Raw genomic sequence first — 15,834 nt, 5'->3', positions numbered from 1 at the left:
TTTGCTAATTGTGTCCTCTGACTATCAAAGGTAAATTCACTGGTAGGGATTCATAAGTTATAGTTCATAGGCTATACTATGAGTGCTTCCCTATAGAGTAGAGGGTGACCCTATGGTGGAGTGCTGTCCTCCAGTGTCTTATGCTACAAACAAGACCCATCAAGGTCCATGTATCATGGTTTTTGGATAATCTAAAATTAGCATTCCTCTATGAGAGCTGGTGGGACTGGAGATCACACAAATATTCCTAAATATATGGCTATACAACTCAATAAACACCATTTTACAAAATTCTCCTAGGTTTCCATTTGTCTTCATGCTTTCAAAGTTCTGCCCAACCCAAAGACAATAAAGGAAAGAAAATTAAGTTTCCCTTCCCAGAGGGAAAGTCTGATTCCAACAGAGCTCCCAACAAGGGGAATTGTGGCTGAGTAGAAGTCACCTTCTTACATTCCTAGGTGAAAATCCCTTGGGGTCTTTGCAATGTATTAGGGCACCTGACACTTTCCCAGTGGTTCCTTGCAACACATGGGATATTCCAAGAGGATGCCCTCCTTTACCCCACTGCTAAGATAAGCAAGCTAGTTTAAACAGAAATCAAACAAACTCAGAAAAGTCCCAAGAGGTGGGACTCAAAGGAAAGGATTAAGCACTTGAAGTTGACTATTTATGATTTCTAGGCCATGAGGAAAAATCTTTTCCAACATACAAAGTTGACTATTTATGATTTATAAGCCATCAGGAAAACCTTATCCTATGTATGAGTAGTACATAAGGCATTCAGACAAGCTGTCTAGATGCATACCACAATGAGGCAACAGTGCAGATCTGCAAAGCAAAATTTTGAAATATTAACATGGATGATCCTTCATAGTATTCTAGGGATGTTTAATGTCCATGCTGCTCCTGTCGGCTTCCATACTTATGATGCACATACTGATATCAACAGATGCAAGTACATAAACATTAAAAAATTATTTTAGAGAAAATGTTCTAACTGGTGAAAGAAATGTATCAGAACACTGAGCAGTCATAGCCTGAAAATACGCAAATTTTTTTTTCCTCCAGTGGGTCCCTACAGATGAATGCAAAACCTCAGAGAATCCCCTCCAGAACTACCTACTTCTTGTCTCTCATACCTCAAAAAGAGATAACTTCTTTATATTTCCCAAGATGACAGATTCAGAGATGGAACAAACCTTAGAGGCCATTGAATCCATCTTTCCAGATGAAGGAAATGAGGCTGAGTGAGGTTAAGTGACTTGTATAGGGTAACACAGCTAACAGATATCTGACAAAGAATTTGAACTCAGGTCTTCCAGACTCTCAAGTCCAACACCCTATCTATATATCTACCTAGCTACCTCTTAACATCTTTCTTTAAGATTGGGTTTCTTAACCTTTTTTTGTACCATGGACCCTTTTCATAGTCCAGTGAAACCTATGTACCTTGTCTCAGAACAATATTTTAAATGCATAAAGTACATAGAATTACCAAAGAAACCAATTATATTGAAATAAAGATGTGAGTTTTCCTCATCTTCATTCAGGGAGCCCCTGAAATCTATTCACACACCCCTTGGGGAGAAATCAATTGACCAGCCACCATACTGCCCTAAAATGAAACAACTTCCCCTAAAGAGATTTGAAAGCTGATGCTATTCGTACTCAGCCATTCTTACAACATACTAGCTCTAAGATTTTAACCCAGCTTTTATCTCCCTAAGAATGAATTTCCCCAGTTCCTGGAGAAAAAAGAAGGGGACTGGGCTTTGGTAACCCTACAGAGGACTAGTCATTGAGCCAGAGAGGAAAGGACTCCACTACTTCCTTCTTAAAAGGCTCCTTGTAATGTCATCCCCTTGACTGGCAAGAGGTTTGTGGTGTTGACTAACAGGCCACCCACAATGTTAACAGTTTGCTCCCAAAATTAAACTGATCCTCCTCGAGGCACTTTCCCGGCAAAAGTGAAAAGACATGAGGAGAAAGGAAAAAAAGGAAAGCATTAAGTTAACCTCTTGGCAACCATTTTGCTTCTTTCTGTTGAGTTACCTGGCTTCCCTTCCATTGAACCTGACTAGCCTGTTCCTGCATCCTTTGCCATTCTCTTTCACTTCCTGGTTTTCTTGCCCTCAGGTCCTCAACTTCAGAGATCTTGGTTTGTGCCTCCCTAATGTTGTAAGAGATGGTTTTCTTTCATCCCAAACTTGTCAGTTACAAACCACTCAATGAAAGGTTTGTTCTTTCTGAATGAATGTATTTCCACATTCCTGATGACTGGGAAGGCATCTGAATTGGCAGGATTCACATTAGACCTTTCCAGGAGACATCAGTCAATCAACAAGTATTTATTTATTGTTGTTCAGTTGTTCAGTCGTGTCAGACTCTTTATAACTCCATGGACTGTGCTGTCCATCGTGTTTTCTTGGTCTTCCATTTCCTTCTCCAGTGGATTAAGGCAAACAGAGGTCAAATGACTTTTTCAGGGTCACATAGGTAGTAAGTGTCTGAGGCCATATTTGAGCTCGCTCAGCTTTTCCTGACTCCTAGACCCAGAGCTCTATCTACTGAGCCGCCTACCTGCCTCAAGCATATGTGTGTGTGTATGTGTATACACAGACATATATATATACATACATACATACATACATATATATACATATATACATACATACACATATATATACATGTATATTTATTTATTTATATTTATACACACACGTATCCAGCATAAATATAAAGTGAATAAATATAAATTATACAAGGTAGTCTGGGAGGAGGGGTACTAGCATTTGGGGGAGGGGGAAGGGGAATCAGACAAGGCTTTGTGGGGTTGGGGTGTGGAGGGAAAATAGTGCCTGAGCTGTATCTTAAAGGAAGAAAAGGACTCTGAGGCTGAGGTAAGGAAGGTGTGAATTCCAGTCATGGGGCCTGGTCAGTACAAAAGTCAAAAGGAGAGATGGGGAGTTCCATGTGAAAAACTGAGAGAAGGCCAGTTTGGCTGTAACCTGGTGTACATGGGGGGGAGTAGCTTCTAAGACGGTTGGATAGGCCAAGCTGTGACTTTAAAAGGACTTCTTTAGTATCTAGTTTAATAATTTGTTACTGTCTCAAAAGTCATGATTTCCCAGACTTTGTGAGCCTGAAGCAAGGTCAGAGAGGGGAGGAGCCCAGCTAACATGCAAGGGCCATAATTTTCTGTATCAGTCCCTTATTTTCCCCATCTATTTTCTTAAGAGCTGAGAATTATGCCCTTTATTTATTTTCTCTTCTCCCAAAGTACCTAGCACTGTGCTCTGTACACACTGACGGTGGTATGAGGGAAGGCTTGTGACATGGTACCTGAACTGAACTTTGAAGGAAGGTGAAGAGGTAGAGGAGAGGGGGTATGCATTTCAGAACTGGTGAATGCCCTGTATAAACATCAGGAAATGGGAGACTGAACAGCAAGATCTTGGAATGGCTAATATAACATCTTGATCGGAATATAGTGTCTAAGAAATTTCAGTATGAAATAAGGTTGCAAAGGTGTGTGAGAGCTAGACTGAGGAGGGTCTTAAATGCCAGGCTAAGGATTTTGCATTTTATCTTCCCGGTATTGAGGCACCACTGAAGTTTTTTTGAGTAGGGGAGTAACCCGGTTAGATTTGTGCCTTAGGAAGATTATTTTGGAAGTTGTGTGGAGAATGGACTGGAGAAGGGAGAAATTAGAAGCAGAGAATCCTATTAGACTATTTTATAATATAAGCAAGAGGTGATAGAAGCCTAGGTTGAGGGCTCTGTGAGTGCAGAGAAGGGTATGACTAGGAGAGATGCTATAGAATGAGAATTGACAAGTTTTGGGAACTGAGCATACATGGAGGGAGAGAGAAGAAAAACAAATGAGGAAATCAGCATTCTATTTGAAGAAACATTAAAGAGTCAAAGATTAGAATTAATTAGAACAATTAGAAGAAAACTCTGAGGTTATGAATCTGTGGTGAGGATTGGAGGGATACAGGAACCCCAAGACTCAAGTTCCTGGGGAGGGGCATCTGGAATGAATTCACAGACTCAAGCAATCTTTAAGTCAAGTTGGCAAAAGTTTATTGTTATGCTTTTCAGCAGGCAAGAGTTCTTAGGGAAACTGTGATCTAAAGGGGATACAGATAAAGTTTATATAGGTTAAACTATAGTAAAATATATGCCAAATATGCTAATTAGGTGATGCAGGGTGGAAATAGGGAGTAGTTAGAGTGGTTAGTTCTTAAAGGGACATGCACTTTTTGTATCTACTGCGCAGGTATTTTACCCAATTTGGAAATAGCCCAAAGTGTGGGCTACAGTGAGGTGTGGTTTTAGGTTTGAAATGTCACTAAGTCAACTAACGGTCAAGGATGACTGAGAAATACCCAGGCTGCCCCCATCAATGTCTAGTTAGAGAAGACAAACATAAGGGAGTATACATATATCAAAGTCTAGGATACACATATAATGAAGAGTCCAGGATACATATGATAGATCAGTGAGTAGTAAATATCTCTATGAGCCAGTACACAGCCAGTTCAGCCAGTACATAGGCAGTTCAAACTAATAAATTCTATGGGTGCAGCTGCCTACTGTATCAGAAAGAGAGATAAATGTTTTGCCAGGGCATGCTATCCTGTTTTGCTAGAGCATACTGTCCTTGGGCTAGAGAGAAACACTGAGACAGTGTTTTGAGGCTAGGGAGAAATGTGATTTTAGAATTGAGATCCAAGCACACACATCCAAGCACCCCATCAGGAGGATATTGGTGCCCTCAAAAGAAATAAGGAAATCTGGAGGGGGAGTATGTTGGGGAGTGGGGATTGTGATGATGAATTCTGTTTTTGGATATGTTGAATTTGAGGTGCCTTACGAGGTATCAAAGAGGAGATAGCTAATGGGCACATGGGGATGTGTGACTAGAGTTCGGGAAGAAGGTTAGAAATCAACGTAGAGATTTGGGAATTATCTAAGTAGAAATGATCTTTGAAATGAATGAATGAATGAATGAAAAGTATTTATTAAGAGCTTACAGTATGCCAAGTACTGTGTTATGCTGCAAATACAAATGCAGAAAATAAACAAATAAACCAAAAGAGTACCTTCCGTCAAGGACCTAATGAGGGAGATGACACATATGGGACAGTGGTGGCCTAGCAAAAGGAGCTGTCGTCAGGGAAGTTCCAAAATTGGTGAGTGGAACAATTTGGTAGTCAATTAACACACCCTTTTCAAAGGTGATAATAACATCAATATGATAATGGTTTTCAGAACATGAGGTGGAAACGTGGGATATAATGACAGAGCAGAAAATGGAAGGGGTCAAGAGGAGGCTCTGTCATCCCAGAGAGTGCCAAAATGAGTGGTCTCATTCCTCCCAGGCGTGGTTTCTGGTGATTTATCTTAGAGAGCGGAGTAACGGTAGCAAGAGGGGCAGCTAGATAGAAAATCTATTGAGATCTCTTTGTGAGGAGGGGGGAAAATAAAGTCCAGATCAGAGTTGTGGTTGATAGTCATGCTGAGGTCATAGAAGGTGGATGATAATACTCTACATCAAAGGAGGCTGAAAAAGAGTGTTCAGTCTCATAGGAGAGCTAGGAGAGAACTGAGTCACAAACACCAAGGGAGAAGCAAATGTCCAGGAGGAAGGAATGGTCACCAGTATCAGAAGCTACAGAGAGAACAAGAATGATGAGGACTAAGCAAAAAGATGAATGGATTGGTGAGTGCCCACTATAGCTCAGCAAGTTCCAGCTATGACTCTCTTTACTTCCTGGGCATCTTCTCCCCTGAGCCTCGCCACCATGTGTGTGCCCTTTCATCCGTCTCATTTGCTGACGGAATCATTTTCTAGATTTTTTTTTACTTCTTTGACATGGTCACTGCCTTATAACAGTTAAGCTTTTGCCAGAAATAATGAAAATCAAGGTTGATATCTGTCTTTTACATTCTCGTTTTTCAGCATCAATGATAGATCTTGTTGAAGCTGTTGCAATTATACAATGTTTTCTTGTCATCCTTAGTTTTTCTTCCAATTGGACGCTGATATTACCATTCGTTCTAACTCAGCAATGATCTGACTGCACACAGATGCTCATGTGACTTCCATATCAATAATCATTTACAGTCTCTTAATAGGATCACTTTCACTTTTTTGTGCCACTCATCAGTGTTCACCAAGTCTAGCACCTTTATAGCCACTTTTAATTTAGTCCTAATATGCAGGTGTACCTGTAGGAAACTAGGTCTGTATCTTTTTTTGGAAAAAAAGGCTTCTTCTCTTTATATGACCTGCTACGTCCTAGACCATTACTAGATTTAGAACAAGAATATATAGCCTCACTTTACAGACAAGAAAACTGAGACCCACAAGGGTTAGGTAACTTGTCTAACTTCCAACACTATTCTGGAATGCGATCATGGTATATAAAGGTGAGATTTCTTAGTAATCTACAAGATATCTGCCTATTTCATTTCTCCAATGTGAGCCACCTTTTCCAACATATTTATCACCATCCTCCGCTCATCCAACCTTTGCACTGAAGTCACCAGGTATTAACATATATATTGACTTGGTTTGAAGAAGTCTATCAAGTTCTTTGTATAATTTCTCTATTTCCTCATCCTTTGCAATGTAGTTTGGTACATAAATTGTAGTTCTCTTCTTACTTTGTTTTTTTAAAATATTTTTCTATTTTTCCGCCAATTATATGTTAAAATAACATTTTTTTTTAAGTTTTGAGTTTCAAATTTTATTCCTCCCTCCCAATATAGTAAACAATTGGATATAGGTTATACATGTGCAATCATGTAAAACATTTCCTTATTAGTCATTTTGTTCAAGAAGATTCGAATAAAGGAAAAAGAATGAAAGGGAGAAAGTGAAAAACAACATGCTTCAGTCTCTATTCAAACAAAATCAGTCCTTTTCTCTAGAGGCAGATAGTATGCTTCATCATTAGTCCTTTGGGATTATCTTGGATGATTGTATTGCTGAGAATAGCTAAGCCATTCACAATTCATTGAACAATATTGCTATTACTATGCATAACGTTCTCTTGGTTCCGATCACTTCATTTTGCATCAGTTCACGTAAGTCTTTCCAGGTTTTTCTTTAATCATCCTGCTTGTCATTTCTTATAGCACAATAATATTCTTGGTGGTCTTTTAGCTTATAGTCATCATAAGCAATACTAGACAAGGAGCCAAAGGATCTCATGAAATAGTTTGTTGTATTGGGTACATGGTGAAGCCGAATACCACCAATCCCTTTGTTTCTCCAAGGGACTTCTGAACTATCCTAAAATTTAGGTGAAACTCTTTGTCTTTTTGTGTTGAATATTTATGATGTTGAGTGTGTATGTTTTATATTCATGATGTTGACTCATGGTGTTGATTATTCATGTGATTCAGTTTTCTCAATGTATTGTGCATTAGTTAAAGATCTCATCTCTAAAGTAGCTGCAGTTAAGTTAAAGTTGTGATTTCATCGCTACAGGGAACTTCTACATAAGGACACTCCCTCTTTACCAATGCAGATTGGCACCTTCTTTGTAACTTTTAATATTAGAGAATTGCCTAGATAACTAAGAAATTACATTATTTGTCCAGGGTCACACAGTCATTATGTGTTAGATGTTCTTCTAGCTCCAAGGTCAGCTCTCTATTAGACTATGATGCTCTGTAAGTTAAAGTTTATAGATGGACTAAAATCTGTGGCATTGGGAACATTTTCAGGTGCTTTTTCTACCATTCTAGCACTATTACTACAGAAGAAGAATGAGGTGGGAAGGCACACAGAGCAGAGAACCATTTTTTCCTTTGTTTCATGAGTTACCATGGCCAAAGAACTCAAAATGCCATGGCCGGGTCATGAACCTTTCCATGCTTAGGTTGGTCCTTAGCAGAATCAGTCTTTTACAAAGAGATCAGTTTAGATTTGATGTCAGGAAAAAACTTCCCAATAGTTAGAACTGAGTGAAAGTCAGGTGGCCTGGTTCAGGAGGTGGTGGGTCCCCCCTCTTTGGAGGGCTTTAAGCAGAGACTGAAAAACCACTTATTGGAAATAACATGGTGAGGATTCCCTTTGTGTGGGGGTTGGACTAGAGGGCCACTCAAGTGCTTTCCAACTCTCCAATTCTGTGATTCTGCGAAGGAGGCTTACAACTTATTCTATTCTGGGTTCATAGCCTTCTCTCTTCTCCCCTCTCAACCTCTATAGCCTGTCTACTCCAAGCTGAACTGGTGAATTACGAGCGAGTCAAGGAGTATTGTCTCAAAGTTCTGAAGAAAGAAGGGGAAAATTTCAAAGCTCTCTACCGGTCAGGAGTGGCTTTCTACCACCTGGGGGACTATGACAAGGCCCTCTACTACCTGAAAGAAGCGAGGTCCCGGCAACCAACAGGTAAGGCAGACTTGTTTCTTATTGGCTAGCCAAAATAGGTTTTTCTGGGGTCTTCTTACATAAGATGGCCTGTTTTCAGGTAATGGAGTGATAACAAGGGTTAGGTTGTACCTCTGCAGCTTTTCAGCATGAATACTTATAAAGGGTGGATAGAAGTTTTGGTGCCATATTGAGGGTAAAGAAAGCAACTACTTAGCCTTTAATGGTGGTCCAGTGTTCTATATCCACTGTACACCTCTCCCAGCATAGCAGATGAGCATTTAAGCATCCTTGATCCTTAGCTAGCATAGGTTTCTGAAAAATGAGAGGTGACCCCCCTCATTATTAATTCAAATAATTCTAGAAAAGCTATCTATAACAATAAGGCTAGAAAATAAAATCAAAGATATAAACATCATCAAAGAGGAGACAAAACTATCTCTGTTTGCAGATGGCATGACAATGTATTTGGAAAATCCAAGAGAATCAGTGAAGAAACCTAATTGAGATGATTAATAACACCAGCAAGATGGCAGTATACAAAATAACCCTCCAAAATACCATCTTCATTTCTACAGCATAAAAACAAAATTTAGGAGATAAGGACAAAGGACACAAAAGGTCAGGGAAATAAACTATTAAGAAGCACACCAAGATTCTTATACATACAAACTCAAAATTCTCTTCATAGAGATAACAGAAGACTTAAATAATGGGTGAGAGATAATAATAGCTAGCATTTATATAATGACATTCGCTGCTTATGAATGGGCTTTGTCAATGTAATTACAATGATAATCTGTTCAGTCATTTTCAATCATGTATGACTCTTTGTGACCCCATTTGGAGGCAAAGATATTGGAGCGGTTTGCCATTTCCTTCTCCAGCTCATTCTACACATGAAGAAGCTGAGAAAACTGAGTCAGGAGGCCCTGAGTTCAAAATGACAATGCTAACTAATTAATTTATAGATTTAGTCAATCAAATTATTGAAGTGTTAATTTTTAGAACTAGGAAAAAAACCAACTGAATGTACTGAGAAAAACTAAAGATCTAGAATGCCAAGGGAAATAAGAAAAAGAAATCTGAAGGAGAGCGACATAGCATTACCAGACCTAAAACTATATTACAAAGCAGTAGTCATCAAAATTATTGATACTGGTTTTTAAAATAGATAAATAACTGAAACAAACTAGATAAGCAAGAGACAGCAGCAATAAAAAACAGTTGTATTGGATAAGTCCAAGAACATAAATTCCTGGAAAGATTCCCTTTTTGACTGTAACTGCTAGGAAAAAATGGAAAGCCATTTGGCAGAAATTAGGTTTAAACCAAAAGCTTATGCCATGTACCACAGTAAACCCAATATTAATGCATATCCTGAATATAAAAGGTCACATCATAAAAAAAATCAGAAGAGAACAAGGTCAGTTATGGCAAGGTTAACAATTCTTAACCAAACAAGTAATAGAGGCGCTCATAAAAAAACAAAACATAAATTTTGAGTACATAAAAATTTTCAAATAAATAAAATCAGTGAATCTAGAACTAGAAGAACAGTGGTAGAGTTAGGAAAATTTTCATCAAATGCCGATCAATACAGGACTAATATATAAAATTATGCATAATATATAACACAGGTATATAAAACTAGGAGCCATTTGCAAATAAGTAAGTGGCCAAAGGCTATCGACAGTTTTCAAAATAAGAGTTGCAAACTATAAATGAGAAAAATATATGCTCCAAATGACTAATAATCTAATTAATGCAAATGAAAACAACTCAGTTTTCATTATGCAAACTGGAAGAGAAGAAAAAAGATAGAAACAGTCGGTGCTGGGGAAGATATGAAAATGTAAGCACAGGGATTCACAGTTGATGGAGCTGTGAAGTGGTTTTCTTATTCTTGATTTCATTTTGGAATTGTGCAAGAAAAGTGACTAAACAGCCCATACTATTTAACCCAGCAATCCCAATCCTGAGCATATAGCTCAAAAGCTAAAGGCAGAAAAAGAGGTCCAATGGACACCAAAAGATACGTAGTTGTATTCTCATAACAAAGAATTGGAGACAAAGGGGGTGCCTATAATTTGGAAAATGGAAAATAATTTATGTAATGAATGTATGAATGTCCTAGAATCATATTATGCAGTAAGAAATGAAGACAAATGTATGGATACAATAGAAAAATATTATGTAGTAAGAAATGGAGACAAAGAATTCAGAAAAAAGTGAGAAGATTTGTATGACCTGATGCAGAGCAAACAAACAGCAAGAAGAAAGTTGAACTCTGAGTAATGGAAAAAAATCAAAATGAAGGGCCTGGAGAAGTGATAATGAAGCATACTTCTCTCTTATAATAAGGAGGTAGGAGAAAATATTTTATAAAATTGTCAGACATCGTTTCTGATTCAGATGTTTTACTTTGCTGTTTTCCTTTATCACAAAGAAGGTTTCCTTCTGGAGTGAAGGGTGAAATGACTGATTTTAAAATGAAAGACATCAATAAAACATTTAAAAAAAGAATAAAGAGGGGTAGTTAGGTGGCGCAGTGAGTACAGCACCGGACCTGGAGTCAGGAGGACCTGAGTTCAAATCCGGCCTCAGGCACTTGACACATGTACTAGCTGTGTGACCTTAGGCAAGTCACTTAACCCCAATTGCCCTGCCAAAAAGCAAACAAAGAATAGAGTTCGGACAGTGAAGATAAGTAGCTTAGGATCAGAGTTAGTCCTAAGAGATCTAGAGGGAAGAGAATTTGGCCTAGTCAGTATTTACATAGGATGAAAATCCCATCATACCAGTCCTGCTGGTCCTTCAAACCTGCTGTGAATTAGTAAACTGTATGACAGGGGCCAAGGCTATGGCTAAGAGGAATAATAATCAATGTGATTGGGTTGGGTGGTGGTCAGTAGCTGTGGTAAATGCTGTGGCAAAGGAACAAAAGGGAGGAGAAGTGAAAGGGACAAAATGTGTCTATTTTACAGTCACTGCACTCAGGATCCCTAATTAATTGTACATAGACCTGCATAGAAAATAAAGCTGTCATGGTCCCTGCCCTCTGTGAGTTTATATTTAAAGACAATTACACAGAACAATCCAAACAGACCCAGCCCAACAGAGAAAATGTCAACATGACAAGCAGATAGGTCACAGATGTGGGAGGCAAGAAAAGGGAACATTATGAACCCAGAAGAGGGCTGACTCATAGCCTTCTTTCCCTATCTTATAGGTGAGAAGGGTCCCTGAAAAAGGAGGCTGGGAAAATGTACATAGCAGTGTAATTTAGGATAACAATTACTTGGAGGCAAAATATGTGCCCAAGAATTGGAGAATGGCTGAATCAATCAAACAACATTTAACAAACACCAACTTTGTGCCAGACGCTATGCTAAGTGCTGGCCTCAAGTAGATTACAGTGTAATGGGAGAGACAACATGCAAACAAATATATACAAAGCAAGCTATTTTCAGTATAAATAGGAATTAATTAAAAGAGGGAAGGCACTGGAATTAAGAGGAATCAGGGAAAGCTTCCTGTAGAAGGTGGGATTTTAGTTGGGACTTAAAGGAAGGCAAGGAAGTCAGCAGTCAGAGCGAAGGAGAGATGGGGAACAGCCGGAGAGAAAATGTTCAGAGCTGAGAGATGGGGTGTCTTGTTCGTGGAACAGCCAGTGTCACCGGGTCAAAGAGTTGTTGTTGTCATTTAGTCCATTAGTTGTGTCCAACTCTTCGTGACTCCATATGTGTGGCTTGCCATTTCTGTCTCCAGCTTATTTTACATATGAGGAAACTGAGGCAAAAGGGTTAAGTGCCTTGTCCAGAGCCATACAGATAGTAAGTGTTTGAGGCCAGATTTGAAGTCAGGTCTTCCTGACTTCAGGGCCAACACTATCCACTGTACCACCTAGCTGCCCTAGATCAAAGAGTATGTGTTGGGGAATAAAGTATAAGAAGACTGGAAAGGTAGGAGGGGGCTAGGGTAAGAATGGTTTTGAATGTTGAATAGAGCATTTCGTATTTATTCCTGGAGGCAATAGAAAGTCACTGGAGTTTATTGAGTGGTGTGTGTGTGTGTGTGTGTGAGAGAGAGAGAGAGAGAGAGAGAGAGAGAGAGAGAGATGATCAGACCTGCAGTTTAAGAAAATCACCTTAGTAGCTGAATGGAAAATGGATAAGAGACAGACTTGAGGCAGGCAGACCCAGCAGGCTATCAAAGTAATGGAGGCATGAGGTGCTGAGGACCAGCACTATAGCAGTGACAGTGTCAGAGCAGAGGAAGGGTTGTATTCAAGAGATGTTGCAGAGGTGAAATCAACAGGACTTGGCATCAGCTTGGATACAGATGAAAAGTAGTGAGGAATCCAGGATGACTCCTAGTTGCAAGCCTGAGGGTCTAGGAGGATGGTGTTATCCTCTACAATAACAGGGAAGGTAGGAGAGGGGAAAAGTTTAAAGGGGAAGATAATGAGTTTCATTTTGGAGAGATTGAGTTTAAGACGTCTAGTGGACATCTAGTTTACAACACCTGAAAGGCAGTTGGAGATGCAAGATTGGAGATCAGAAGAGACTCAGGGGCAGGAAAAGGTAGATTTGAGAATCATCAGCATAGAGATGGTAATTAAATCCATGGGAGTTAATGAGAGCACAGTGAAATAGTATAGAGGGAGAAGAGAAGAGGGCCCAGGACAGAGCCCTGAGGGATACCTACGGTTAGAGGCCATGATCTGGAGGAGGATCCAGGAAAGAAGACTGAGAAGGAGTGGTCAGATAGGTTGGAAGAGAACCAGGAGAGGGTAGCGTCTCAAAAACCTAGAAAGAGGAGAGTATCAAGGAAGAGAGGGTGATTAACAGTGTCAAAGTTCAAGGAGAATGAAGATTGAGAAAAGACCACTGGATTTGGCAACTAAGAGATCATTAGTAACTTTGGAGGGAGCAATTTTGGTGGAATGAAAAGGTCAGATTGTAAGGGGTTAAGAAGAGAGGGAGAGAAGAGAAAGTGGAGGTGCCTATTATAGATGGCCTCTTTGAGGGACTTAGCTACAAAGGGCAGAAGAGATAGAGGATGTTAGTTAGCAGGGATGGAAAGATCAATTGGGGGTTTTTTCAGGGTAGACGAGACATGGGTACATTTGTAGGCAGTAGGAAATGAGCTGGTAGAGAAGGAGAAATTGAAAATAAGCAATAGCATTGGGTAACAAAGGGGGCAGTCTGTTGGAGGAGACAGGATGGAATGGGATCGCTCGAACAGGTAGAGGGATTGGCTTGGATAATGAACAAGGCCATTTCATCATGTGAAACAGGGGTGAAGGAGGAGATAGAGTCAGAAGGCACCTGAGTGATAAGAGATGAGGAAGAGGGGAGAAGGAGTTCACAGTGAATGGCTTTAATTTTTTTCTGTAAAATATAAGGCAAAGTTCTCTGCTAAGAGATTAGGGGAGAGGAGGAGAAACCATTGGAGGTTTGAAGAGGGATTAAGAAGTTTGGAAGAGCCACTATGGAGAGTGGAATGGTGAATTGATAAGAAAGTATAGTAGGAGTTAGCTAGCAGCAGTGAGGGCCCAGTTGAGGTTGTATGACATAAATTTGTAAGTGAACTCAGTCGGAATGGTTGTGTGATTTTCTCTACCTTTTTTCAGCAGCAGAGGTGTAGACTTGAAGACAGTGGGAGTGATCAATTCAATTATGACCAGTTGGTGAGAGTGGCCAATTCAATTCAGCCATAAGATAAGGCAGCTAAAGATGCAAGAAAGGGAGACAATGAAGAATAGAATTGGTTTACCAAGGAGTCAAGATGGGGAGAAGAGGAGAGAGTGGCTAGTACAGGGGAGATAGTATAGGAGAGAATTGAAGACTCAAGGGAATAGAGGTTGCAGTGTGAAGAAAGAGTAGGGTTTTATAGGAGAACTCAGAGGGAGAGATGAAAAGCTAATTGATTATGGTTGGATAAAGGAATTTCAGAATTCTTTAACATGGAGGTGGTACATTTGTGGGTGATGAAAAATGTCAAAGGTATGACATTTTTGTCATTTGTGTGACTGATGTGGGAGAGGTGGAAGAGCAGCTTATGGGAAGTGAGCAGGTTGAGGAACTGAGTGGTTTAAGTATTTGAGGGAGAATCAACATGCATGTTGAAGTCCGCTAGTATGATGGCAGGTGCTGGAGTGGAGAGAAAAATTGCAAGCCAGGTATCAGACTTATTGAGGAAGGAAGGGGCATGACCTAGGGAATTACCTGATCTGTAAACAGTAGCTACTAGGATTTTGATTGTGTGGTAGATATGAATAGTATAAACTTTAAAAGAAGAGAAGTTGCTGAGTGATGAAGGAAGGGAGAAAACCTGAAAGTAGCAACAGGGAGCAAGAAGTATCACAACTCTCTTGTCTTGACCAGTGAGCCAAAGAGAATGAGTGAAGTTGAAACTAATACTTTATGACTGGGAAACTGGGCTGGCCGCAGGAGGTGGAAGATACCTTGTGTTGGTACAAATGGACATGGTTGTTTTGAGGCAGATGGAAGATGCCTGGCCCGGCCTCAAGCAGCCTTTCCTCAGGGAATGGGCTGCATCTAGCACAAGGGAGAAGGCTCAGGATGCTAGCACACCTGTGGTCTGAGGTCTTCTCACCTGAGGAGGATAAATTATATAGCATGTTAATGTAGCACCTGCTCTGTTTGCTCCCCAAACTTGCACTTATTTGGGCGCTCAGGGAATGACGGTTACCTCAAGTTCTAGGGTTAGTCCTGTTACTGTAGCCTTAAGCCCTCATTAACATGCTTCTCATTTGTGGTCATCCAAAGATTTAATTAGCTCTTAGCAAAGGCATTTACTCAGATAATATAGCAAGAACAGTAGTTGTAAGATATTCTCCCCATAAACCTGGGTTATACTCTTCCACAGATTAAGTGTGTTGTCCTCAGGGAGAGTTGACTTAGAGTGTTACTGAAGTATACATGTAGGATACACACATGGCAAAGGCAGCTTACAACTTCTGGTACTGAAGGGCCTGGACATCCTTTCTCTCTTTGTAGAGTCCTCACACAGCTCTTCTCGAGTGGGGCATCTCTGTTGGGTGGGTTGTTCAGCTGAGGTTTCAAGATTTCCTCCTATCTACAACTCACTTCTTAATCACTAGGCCTGGGTCCTGTTTTTCCCTTAGGTGACTCTCTCCCTTTTCTCAAATGTGAAAACTTATATGAAGTGATGCAGAGGGAAGAAAGCAGAGTTAAAAGAACAATAGTTGCAGTACCTATAGTAATATAAATGTAGCACTGTCTCAGCATTATCAAGAAGATTGGGGTGCTAGAGATGGTGGGCATTCACCTATGGCACCCTGAGCTCCTTGGCAATGCTCACAACATAAATATAGGAAATATTGAGAGGTGACAAAATTCTGGTTGAATAAAACCATCCATGTTAGTATCATACTATCAAAGTTAGGCAAAGTA

General features: G+C 39.9%; 1 protein-coding gene across 1 annotated transcript in view; it reads left to right on the top strand.

The window, feature by feature from the left end:
* TTC9 (tetratricopeptide repeat domain 9) overlaps positions 1 to 15,834 on the top strand; it is a 52,058-nt gene that overhangs the window by 22,191 nt on the left and 14,033 nt on the right. Inside the window, exon 2 of the mRNA XM_036736991.1 lies at positions 8,228 to 8,410. Within this exon, the coding sequence (XP_036592886.1) occupies positions 8,228 to 8,410 (183 nt within the window). The remainder of the gene's footprint in view (positions 1 to 8,227; positions 8,411 to 15,834) is intronic.

This window comes from Trichosurus vulpecula, chromosome 8, assembly GCF_011100635.1.
Source record: "Trichosurus vulpecula isolate mTriVul1 chromosome 8, mTriVul1.pri, whole genome shotgun sequence".
Lineage (NCBI taxonomy): Eukaryota > Metazoa > Chordata > Mammalia > Diprotodontia > Phalangeridae > Trichosurus > Trichosurus vulpecula.
Note: the sequence above shows the minus strand (reverse complement) of the source record. Positions and strands in the feature narration are given on the sequence as shown.